Consider the following 12,500-nt stretch of genomic DNA (forward strand, 5'->3'; position numbering starts at 1 on the left):
CAGATCTGGTATATGGCCAGTCTGCCCCTGTCTGTTTTCTCAGTGGTCCTGAGTGATGCACCATAGAGATACATACTGCATGTCTCCTATTTCATTCTGTATGATAGTGTCTCTCTGATAGGCAGCACTTCCTGTCCCTGTCCTGTCCCCAGCATTCCCATGGTATTCCCATGGTATTCCCATAGTATTCCAATAGTATTCCCATGGTCCTGTCTAATCCCAGCCTAGGAGTGTTCCTGGCATCATGCCGGAGCAGATAAATAAATGACACAGTCAAATCAAAATCAAATCAAATTGTATTGGTCACATACACATGGTTAGCAGGTGTTAATGCGAGTGTAGCGAAATGCTTGTGCTTCTAGTTCCGACCGTGCAGTAATATCTAACAAGTAATCTACCAATTCCACAACAACTACCTTGTACACACAAGTGTAAAGGAATGAATACGAATATGTACATAAAAAATATATAAATGAGTGATGGCCGAACGGCATAGGCAAGATGGTACAGAGTACATACAGTATATACATATGAGATGAGTAATGTAGGGTATGTAAACATGTAAAGCAGCATTGTTTAAGGTGGCTAGTGATACATTACATCAGGATGGCAAGATGCAGTAGATGGTATAGTCACCCTGGAGGAGACGAGGAGAGGAGACGAGGAGATGAGAGAAATGGAAGACAGGCTGGAGCTTCACTATTAAAGCCTGTTGGACAGTCAGAATTAACATCTCAATTCCAGTCCAATACGTCTTCTAGTGATTCTATTTCTACAGGATGGATGGTCTACAGGATGGTCTACACTATCCTCTACTGTATCTTCTACAGTATCTTCTACTGTATCTTCTACTGTATCTTCTACTGTATCTTCTACAGGATGGTCTACACTATCCTCTACTGTATCTTCTACTGTATCTTCTACAGGATGGTCTACTGTATCTTCTACAGTATCTTCTACAGGATGGTCTACACTATCCTCTACTGTATCTTCTACAGTATCTTCTACTGTATCTTCTACTGTATCTTCTACAGGATGGTCTACACTATCCTCTACTGTATCTTCTACTGTATCTTCTACTGTATCTTCTACTGTATCTTCTACAGGATGGTCTACACTATCTTCTACAGTATCTTCTACAGTATCTTCTACTGTATCTTCTACACTATCCTCTACTGTATCTTCTACTGTATCTTCTACAGTATCTTCTACTGTATCTTCTACAGGATGGTCTACTGTATCTTCTACAGTATCTTCTACTGTATCTTCTACAGGATGGTCTACTGTATCTTCTACAGTATCTTCTACAGTATCTTCTACTGTATCTTCTACTGTATCTTCTACAGTATTTTCTACTGTATCTTCTACTGTATCTTCTACAGTATCTTCTACTGTATCTTCTACTGTATCTTCTACAGTATCTTCTACTGTATCTTCTACTGTATCTTCTACAGGATGGTCTACAGTATGTTCTAGTCTTCCCTGTGGCTCAGTTGGTAGAGCATGGTGTGCGCAACGCCAGGGTTGTGGGTTCGATTCCCACGGGGGGCCAGAACAAATAAAATAAAAAATGCATGAAATGAAATGTATGCATTCACTACTGTAAGTCACTCTGGATAAGAGCGTCTGCTAAATGACTAAAATGTGGATCTTCGACAGGATGTTCTACTGTATGTCCCTGTTAATGATTTCCCTTTTGTCAAGATAATCCATTCATCTGACAGGTGTGGCATATCAAGAAGCTGATTAAACAGCATGATCATTACACAGGTGCAACTTGTGCTGGGGACAATAAAAAAAAAAGGCCCCTCTAAAATGTTTCCTCTACACTCCCCCTCCACCAGGCTCTCTTCTCATTTCCTGTACACTCCCCCCTCCACCAGGCGCTCTTCTCATTTCCTCTACACTCCCCTCTCCACCAGGCTCTCTTCTCATTTCCTCTACACTCCCCCCTCCACCAGGCTCTCTTCTCATTTCCTCTACACTCCCCCCTCCACCAGGCTCTCTTCTCATTTCCTCTACACTCCCCCTCCACCAGGCTCTCTTCTCATTTCCTCTACACTCCCCCCTCCACCAGGCTCTCTTCTCATTTCCTCTACACTCCCCCCTCCACCAGGCTCTCTTCTCATTTCCTCTACACTCCCCCCTCCACCAGGCTCTCTTCTCATTTCCTCTACACTCCCCCCTCCACCAGGCTCTCTTCTCATTTCCTCTACACTCCCCCCTCCACCAGGCTCTCTTCTCATTTCCTCTACACTCCCCCCTCCACCAGGCGCTCTTCTCATTTCCTGTACACTCCCCCCTCCACCAGGCTCTCTTCTCATTTCCTCTACACTCCCCCCTCCACCAGGCTCTCTTCTCATTTCCTGTACACTCCCCCCCTCCACCAGGCTCTCTTCTCATTTCCTCTACACTCCCCCCCTCCACCAGGCTCTCTTCTCATTTCCTCTACACTCCCCCCTCCACCAGGCTCTCTTCTCATTTCTTGTACACTCCCCCCTCCACCAGGCTCTCTTCTCATTTCCTCTACACTCCCCCCTCCACCAGGCTCTCTTCTCATTTCTTGTACACTCCACCAGGCTCTCTTCTCATTTCTTGTACACTCCCCCCTCCATCAGGCTTTCAACAATGCTGACTTGCTTAGATGTGGCATACTGGCGGTAACTGTGTGTGTGCTGCCATCTTCTGGTTGTTTTTAGTATTGCAGCCGACTGATCCTGCCCTGGACACACTTCACCATGTGGGTCTTTTGACATTTCAACAAGACTTAATCTAACAACACTCAGGCTGTAGCCACAGAAAGACAAATACATTCCTGTCTGGAAACCACAGATGTTACACATCTTCTTCTTCTTCTCTACCATTTAACTAGCAGACACGTTTTACCCAAAGCGACGTTCAGTGATGCGTACATACTGAGCTAAAAAGGGACACTTCTTCTTCTTCATTTTAAAACAAGACAATACAGCACATGGGTTGTGATGGATTCAGTTTATTACTGAATATAAATTCACAACACTTTTTTATTTTACATTTAACAGCTTCTAACTCCAGGAAAATATTCCCTTACATAAAACATATTAAAAAAGAAATACATAATGTGTAAAAAACTTTGAACAATAAAAAGCCTTTATCACCATCTGAGTTAAGTTCAGGAAGTTGACATTTGGTAGATTTTTCAGAGCTCTTGGATTCGTATTAACATCCACTGATGTGTAACTACATTTTTAAAATGTTATTTAACTTTTATTTTAACTAGGCAAGTCAGTTAAGAACAAATTCTTATTTACAATGACGGCCTGCCCAGGCCAAACCCGGACAACGCTGGGCCAATTGTGCGCCGCACTATGGGACTCACAATCATGATACATGAGAAACAATGAAATGAGAAATGTAGCTTCATTAACTTGAATGACAACAATCATGAATTGCATAATGGGACTTGAGGACATGACTTTTTTTGGGGGGGGGGGAAACAACAACAGCAGTAATCTTTCCTAAAGTCCAGTCCTCATAGTCATTTGTGTTTGAAATGTTGTGAATTGTGTTGGAAGGGTCTGACAGTCTTGGTGAGAGACGCTGTGGGATTGGAGACCAGAGACAGTCTCATTCTTAGTCTAATAGCTATTTAAAGCCTTGCCAGGCTCCCATCCTTCTGATGATTCAGCCCCAGATAGTACTGTTGATAGCAGAGCGGCGACACCTGCTGGCCAGAGGCTGTAGCTACACCATAAACAATAAGAGACAATGTCTAAGGCTTAAATGGTTCCCTATTCCCTATATAGTGCACTACTTTTGACCAGGACCCCATAGGGAATACATAGGGCCCTGGTCAAAAGTAGTGTACTATATAGGGAAGAGGGTGCCCTTTGCGATGTACCCAATAAGAGTGGAAACAAAAAAAAACTGCATTCTGAAAACCAAAAACTGAGCGGGCTGGCGGGCGGGCTGGCTGAGCGGGCGGGCGGGCTGGCGGGCTGAGCGGGCGGGCGGGCTGAGCGGGCGGGCGGGCTGAGCGGGCGGGCGGGCTGAGCGGGCGGGCGGGCTAAGTCGACCGCCTTCTTTCCTGTATAGAACGCTGATCAAGATCAGTGACTCTCACGACCACTTATTAAGCCCTTTCTAAAGTCATATGTACAATTCTTTTTTTAAACATGAAAAAAAGGAGGAAAATAATTAAAGAAAGTAAAACACACACACAAAAACATCATACATACAGTATATAACATCATACAGTATATAACATCATACAGTATATAACATCATACAGTATATAACATACTTCATGCAAAACTATTAATTCATCTTGGTAGCGAGTCATTTTTCAGAGACCAAGCAGGTTCATCTCTAGCTCCGCCCCTCTCTAGCTCCCCCCTCTGTCTCCATCTCTAGCTCCTCCCCTCTGTCTCCATCTCTAGCTCCTCCCCTCTGTCTCCATCTCTAGCTCCTCCCCTCTCTAGCTCCTCCCCTCTGACTCCATCTCTAGCTCCTCCCCTCTCTAGCTCCTCCCCTCTGTCTCAAACTCTAGCTCCTCCCCTCTGTCTCCATCTCTAGCTCCTCCCCTCTCTAGCTCCTCCCCTCTGTCTCCATTTCTAGCTCCTCCCCTCTGTCTCCATCTCTAGCTCCTCCCCTCTGTCTCCATCTCTAGCTCCTCCCATCTGTCTCCATCTCTAGCTCCTCCCGTCTGTCTCCCTCTCTAGCTCCTCCCCTCTGTCTCCATCTCTAGCTCCTCCCCTCTCTAGCTCCTCCCCTCTGTCTCCATCTCTAGCTCCTCCCCTCTGACTCCATATCTAGCTCCTCCCCTCTCTAGCTCCTCCCCTCTGTCTCCATCTTTAGCTCCTCCCCTCTGTCTCCATCTCTAGCTCCTCCCCTCTGTCTCCATCTCTAGCTCCTCCCGTCTGTCTGCATCTCTAGCTCCTCCCATCTGTCTCCCTCTCTAGCTCCTCCCCTCTGTCTCCATCTCTAGCTCCTCCCCTCTGTCTCCATCTCTAGCTCCTCCCATATTCATAGTAGGAGTGCTGATCTTGGATCAGTTTTTCCTTTTAGATTATAATGAATTGATCAGAATGGAAAGGGGATACCTGATCCCAGATCAGCAGAGGCCCACATCTCTCTCTCTCTCTCTCTCTCTCTCTCTCTCTCTCTGATCAACAGCTCACAAAACGTCACTAAAGTGCTCTTACAAAGACTGAGCTAGCTAACTAGCTAACTAACTAACTTGCTAACTAACTAAGTACCACGATAAGCGCTTCAGGAATAGAACAGAACAGAAGGACATACAGGTGTTTGTTTGAATATTGAAGAAGGGCATAAAACCTCACATAATAATGGCTTTATAAGACTCCGTAATAACCAAAAGATGAATTCATAACCTAAAACCCTTCATCAGTTCATTACCTAAATCTGAGTGAAAACAACAACATGTCACTTAAAAAATAGACAACAGTGATGTGTGTGTGTGTGTGTGTGTGTGTGTGTGTGTGTGTGTGTGTGTGTGTGTGTGTGTGTGTGTGTGTGTGTGTGTGTGTGTGTGTGTGTGTGTGTGTGTGTGTGTGTGTGTGTGTGTGTGTGTGTGTGCGTGTGACTTTTGCTGGTCTTCATAGTCAGTACTTGGGAACTTTGGTGTAATCCTCTTGGACAACACTCTTACAGAGACACATGGACAGAATCATCCCTAGGAGCTGGAGGGGAACAACACTGGGTAAGTTATGCTGTTAACACACACACACACACACACACACACACACACACACGCGCACACGCACACGCGCACACACACACACACACACGAAACCAGCAGGGTAGGGTACAGTATACATCCTGGTATTAGTACTGAGGGTACAGTATACATCCTGGTATTAGTACTGAGGGTACAGTATACATCCTGGTATTAGTACTGAGGGTACAGTATACATCCTGGTATTAGTACTGAGGGTACAGTATACATCCTGGTATTAGTACTGAGGGTACAGTATACATCCTGGTATTAGTACTGAGGGTACAGTATACATCCTGGTATTAGTACTGAGGGTACAGTATACATCCTGGTATTAGTACTGAGGGTACAGTATACATCCTGGTATTAGTACTGAGGGTACAGTATACATCCTGGTATTAGTACTGAGGGTACAGTATACATCCTGGTATTAGTACTGAGGGTACAGTATACATCCTGGTATTAGTACTGAGGGTACAGTAGACATCCTGGTATTAGTACTGAGGGTACAGTATACATCCTGGTATTAGTACTGAGGGTACAGTATACATCCTGGTATTAGTACTGAGGGTACAGTATACATCCTGGTATTAGTACTGAGGGTACAGTATACATCCTGGTATTAGTACTGAGGGTACAGTAGACATCCTGGTATTAGTACTGAGGGTACAGTATACATCCTGGTATTAGTACTGAGGGTACAGTATACATCCTGGTATTAGTACTGAGGGTACAGTATACATCCTGGTATTAGTACTGAGGGTACAGTATACATCCTGGTATTAGTACTGAGGGTACAGTATACATCCTGGTATTAGTACTGAGGGTACAGTATACATCCTGGTATTAGTACTGAGGGTACAGTAGACATCCTGGTATTAGTACTGAGGGTACAGTATACATCCTGGTATTAGTACTGAGGGTACAGTATACATCCACATTATTAACACATTCATACGACACATGAGGAGGGACTGTGTGTGTGTGTGTGTGTGTGTGTGTGTGTGTGTGTGTGTGTGTGTGTGTGTGTGTGTGTGTGTGTGTGTGTGTGTGTGTGTGTGTGTGTGTGTGTGTGTGTGTGTGTGTGTGTGTGTGTGTGTGTGTGTGTGTGTGTGTGTGTGTGTGTGTGTGTGTGTGTGTGTGTGTGTGTGTGTGTGTGTGTGTGTGTGTGTACGTGTGATAGATACCTCTAGGACTGCCACCCCGACACAGATTCCAAGAATAACTCCATAGTTCTCCAACAGCCAGCCCTCCACACTATGCATGCAGCCCTGTAGAGACAGAGACAGAGAGAGAGAGAGAGAGAGAGAGAGAGAGACAGAGACAGAGATGGAGATGGAGAGAGAGATAAAGAGAGAGAGAGAGATGGAGAGAGAGATAAAGACAGATAAAAAGAGAGAGAGAATTAGAGAGAGAGAGAATTAGAGAGAGAGATAGATAAAGAGAGAGCGCATTAGAGAGAGAGAGAAAGAGAGAGAAAGCGAGAGAGAGAGAGAAAGAGATAAAGAGAGAGAATTAGAGAGAGAGAGAGAAAGAGAGAGAGAGAGAGAATTAGAGAGAGAGAGAGAGAGAGAGAGAGAGAGAGAGAGAGAGAGAGAGAGAGAGAGAGAGAAAGAGAGAGGTTAGTAGTTACTGTATTTCTGACTGCTATTCTTTCTTTTTGCAACATGAAATCACTATCAGTTAGCATGTGGAACATTCAGGGTCTAAACTCATCAACCTATCAGTTAGCATGTGGAACATTCAGGGTCTAAACTCATCAACCTATCAGTTAGCATGTGGAACATTCAGGGCCTAAACTCATCAACCTATCAGTTAGCATGTGGAACATTCAGGGTCTAAACTCATCAACCTATCAGTTAGCATGTGGAACATTCAGGGTCTAAACTCATCAACCTATCAGTTAGCATGTGGAACATTCAGGGTCTAAACTCATCAACCTATCAGTTAGCATGTGGAACATTCAGGGTCTAAACTCATCAACCTATCAGTTAGCATGTGGAACATTCAGGGTCTAAACTCATCAACCTATCAGTTAGCATGTGGAACATTCAGGGTCTAAACTCATCAACCTATCAGTTAGCATGTGGAACATTCAGGGTTTAAACTCATCAACCTATCAGTTAGCATCTGGAACATTCAGGGTTTAAACTCATCAACCTATCAGTTAGCATGTGGAACATTCAGGGTTTAAACTCATCAACCTATCAGTTAGCATGTGGAACATTCAGGGTCTAAACTCATCAACCTATCAGTTAGCATGTGGAACATTCAGGGCCTAAACTCATCAACCTATCAGTTAGCATGTGGAACATTCAGGGTCTAAACTCATCAACCTATCAGTTAGCATGTGGAACATTCAGGGTCTAAACTCATCAACCTATCAGTTAGCATGTGGAACATTCAGGGTCTAAACTCATCAACCTATCAGTTAGCATGTGGAACATTCAGGGTCTAAACTCATCAACCTATCAGTTAGCATGTGGAACATTCAGGGTCTAAACTCATCAACCTATCAGTTAGCATGTGGAACATTCAGGGTCTAAACTCATCAACCTATCAGTTAGCATGTGGAACATTCAGGGTCTAAACTCATCAACCTATCAGTTAGCATGTGGAACATTCAGGGCCTAAACTCATCAACCTATCAGTTAGCATGTGGAACATTCAGGGTCTAAACTCATCAACCTTTGAACTGAAGAGTTTAGCACTGGAGTTCAACAAAAATCGGAAAGATGTTGACGTCATCATTCTGCAGGAGACATGGTGTAAGGCTGACATTGTCACTCACTGTCCCACAGGCTACAGAGAAGTAATTGTGCCATCACAGAAACACAGCTCTGTCAATAGAGGCAGAGACTCTGGAGGATTGATTATTTGGTACAGATCCAAACTACAAAATCTAATTGATCCCCTCAAAATGGGTAAATATCACATTTCATTAAAAATGAAAAAATAACTTGTACTGACAGAAAAATATGTTTTCCTTTGCGCAATATATATCCCCCCCCCTCAGAATCCCCATATTACTCAGAGGAGATCTTCCCCACCCTTGAGGAAGAGACGTGCCATTTCCAGGCCCAGGGAAATGTGCTCATCTGTGGGGACACAAATGCGGCACAGGAACACTACCTGATCTAACGAGCACACGAGGGGACAGCTTTATTACAGGCCATACTGTTTCTAACTGTCTTAATCTCCTCCATAGAAACAACAGTGACAGCACCGCCAACAACAACGGTGCTGTCACTGTTTCAGCTCTGTTTCAGCTCTGTAGAAGCCTGGGTCTGTACTTTGTCAATGGTAGGTTACGGAGGGACTCTTTGGGGAGATTTACCTTCTGCTCACCTCTTGACCACAGCACAGTAGACTATATGATTACAGACATTGACCCTTTCTCTCTCAGCTCATTCACTGTCAAGCCACTAACACCTCTGTCTGATCACAGCCAAATTACGTTGTTCCTCAAAAGAACAGACATGGAAACAACCACACATTCACAGCCCAGTAAGCTGTACGACATCAGAAATTCATACAGATGGACCCAAAACAGCACAGAAGAATACCAGAAAGAACTTCTGGCAAAATTGGAAAAAACTAAAAAAATCTAAACAAGAGGAATTAGCGATACAAAATGGTGACATATGGACGACCCATTTCAAAACACTCTACAACACCGTTCAAATTGACACAAACGCAGAAAAATTATTGAGAAGTTGAATGGATTAGAAAAAGCTATAAAGGACAATCAAAATCCATTGGATCCCCAATTACTGGCCAGGAGCTCTATAAGAAACTTCAGGCTCTCAAATGTAAAAAAGCATGCGGACCTGATGGCATCCTAAATGAGATGCTCAAACTCACTAGTGCAAAATTTCAATTGGCTATATTAAAACTGTTTAATTTAATCCTGAGTGTAGGTTATTTCCCTGACATCTGGAATCAAGGACTCATAACCCCAATCTTTAAGAACGGAGACAAATTTGACCCTAACAATTACAGAGGCATTTGTGTGAACAGTAACCTGGGGAAGGTTTTCTGTAGTATCATCAATGTAAGAGTTCTAAACTTCCTTAATAAGCACAATGTCTTGAGTAAAAGCCAACTTGGATTTATACCAAAACATCGCACAACTGATCATATTTACACCTTACACACCCTGATAGATAAACATGTCCACCAAAATAATACCAAAATATACGCTTGCTTTATCGACTTCCAAAAAGCATTTGATTCTATTTGGCATACAGGACTGTTCTACAAAGTTATTGAAAGTAGTATAGGGGGTAAAACATATGACATAATTATATCAATGTATACTGGCAATACGTGCAGCATTAAAATTGGCAAGAAAAGAACAGAATTCTTTAACCAGGGGCGGGGCCTTCGTCAGGGTTGCAATCTGAGCCCTGCACTCTTCAATATTTACATCAATGAATTGGCCACTATTCTAGAAAAATCCTCAGCCCCTGGTGTTAGTCTCCACAATTCAGAAGTTAAATGCCTACTCTTCGCAGATGACCTATGCCTGCTGTCACCCACAGCACATGGCCTACAGCAGAGCCTGGACCTGCTAGAGCAGTACTGCCAGACCTGGGCCCTGGCAGTAAACCCCAAAAAGACTAAAATAATGATTTTCCAGAGAAGATCCAGATCTCAGGGAATTAGACCAAAGTTCTCAATTGGTACAAAATATACAGAGTACTGTACACACTACAATTACTGAGGTTTAAAAATAAGCTCAACTGGAAACCTTAATGAGGCAGTGAATGAACTGAGAGAGAAAGCACGCAGGGCATTCTACACCATTAAAAAGCTAATTCAAATTGAAATACCAATTAAAATTTGGCTAAAAGTAATTGAATATGTCATTGAACCCATTGCACTTTATGGCAGCAAGGTGTGGGGTCCACTTGCAAAACAAGATTTCATCAAATGGGACAAACACCCCATTGAAACCCTGCATGCAGAGTTCTGTAAGATTCTCCTACATGTCCTGAGGAAAACTACAAACAATGTGATGCAGGGCAGAATTAGGCCAATATCCACTAATAATAACAACTCAAAAAATAGCAATTAAGTTATGGAAACATCTAAAATACAGTGACCTCTCATATCATTACCAAGCCCTGCAATGCCAAGAGTTGAGCAAAGAAAAGAGTCCCCTCATCCAGCTGGTCCTGGAGCTGAGTTCACAAACCTGTTCTACTAACACACTGAAGCCTCAGGACCAGAACATCCAATCAATCAGAATAAACCAAATTACAACAAAACTACATTGCTTATTGGGAAACAAGCACAAACACAAAGCAAAATGCAGTGCTATCTGGCCCTAAATCGACAGTACACCGTGGCTAAATATTTGACCATGGTTACTGATCAAAACCTTAGAAAAACCTTGACAAAGTACAGGCTCAGTGAGCACAGCCTTGCCATTGAGAAGGGTAGACACATGAAAACCTGGCTCCCTGTAGAGGAAAGGCTGTGCAACCACTGCACAACAGCAGAACCTGAGACAGAGCTGGTGTATCACTGCAGAATGCTGTGGTAGCCATGCTGGTTAAGTGTGCCTTGAATTCTAAATAAATCACTGACAGTGTCACCAGCAAAGCACCCTCACACCTCCTCCTCCATGCTTCACTGTGGGAACCACACATGCAGAGATCATCCGTTCACCTACTCTGCGTCTCACAAAGGCACGACGGTTGGAAGCAAAAATCTGAGACCAAAGGATAGATTTACACTGGTCTAATGTCCATTGCTTGTGTTTCTTGGCCCAAGCAAGTCTCTTCTTTTTATTGGTGTCCTTTAGGAGTGGTTTCTTTGCAGCAATTTGACCATGAAGGCCTGATTCACTCAGTCTCCTCTGAAGAGTTAATGTTGAGATGTGTCTGTTACTTGAACTCTGTGAAGCATTTAATTGGGCTGCAGTTTCTGAGGCTGGTAACTCTAATGAATTCATCCTCTGCAGCAGAGGTAACTCTGGGTCTTCCTTTCCTGTGGCGGTCCTCATGAGAGCCAGTTTCATCATAGCGCTTGATGGTTTTGGCGACTGCACTTGAAGAAACTTTCAAAGTTCTTGAAATTTTCCGTATTGACTGACCTTCATGTCTTAAAGTAATGATGGACTGTAATTTCTCTTTGATTATTTGAGCTGTTCTTGCCAGAGAGAAAGCCAAGAGTGTGCAAAGCTGTCATCAAGGCAAATGGTGGCTACTTTGAAGAATCTCAAAAAAATATATATATTTTGATTTGTTTAACACTTTTTTGGTTACTACATGATTCCATGTGTGTTATTTCATAGTTGTCATGTCTTCACTATTATTCTACAATGTAGAAAATAATACAAAATAAAGAAATACCTTAGAATGAGTAGGTGTGTCCCCCAAAAATCTGTACATGTATAAAGAAATGGCAAAGTAAAAACCTGTCAGAATGCTAAAGTTCCTGTCCTCGTTGACTTTTAGAGGAGAGAGGGGAGGAGAGGAGTGCAGAAAGGAGAGAGAGAGAGAGAGAGATGAATGAGTGTTTGTGTGTGTGTGTGTTGTCTTTGGCCAGGCCTGTAGAGGGAGAATAACAACCAGTGGCTGTCTGGAGAGAGAGAGAGAGAGAGAGAGAGAGAGAGGGAGAGAGAGAGAGAGAGAGAGAGAGAGAGAGAGAGAGAGAGAGAGGAGAGAGAGAGAGAGAGAGAGAGAGAGAGGGAGAGAGAGAGAGAGAGAGAGAGAGAGAGAGAGAGAGAGAGAGAGAGAGAGAGAGAGAGAGAGAGAGAGAGAGAGAGAGAGAG

The 12,500-nt window shown here is 43.4% G+C and overlaps 1 protein-coding gene across 2 annotated transcripts in view; it reads right to left on the reverse strand.

The window, feature by feature from the left end:
* Window positions 1-284: 284 nt before the first annotated feature.
* cd82 (CD82 antigen) overlaps window positions 285-12,500 on the reverse strand; it is a 61,085-nt gene continuing 48,869 nt past the window's right edge. Inside the window, exons 8-9 of one of the 2 annotated variants that reach the window (XM_045687164.1) lie at window positions 6,904-6,987; window positions 285-709 (exon numbers count right to left, since the gene is read on the reverse strand). In XM_045687164.1, the coding sequence (XP_045543120.1) occupies window positions 602-709; window positions 6,904-6,987 (192 nt within the window). In that variant the 3' untranslated portion in view covers window positions 285-601. 2 annotated transcript variants of the gene reach the window in all.

Source organism: Salmo salar, chromosome ssa10, assembly GCF_905237065.1.
Source record: "Salmo salar chromosome ssa10, Ssal_v3.1, whole genome shotgun sequence".
NCBI lineage: Eukaryota > Metazoa > Chordata > Actinopteri > Salmoniformes > Salmonidae > Salmo > Salmo salar.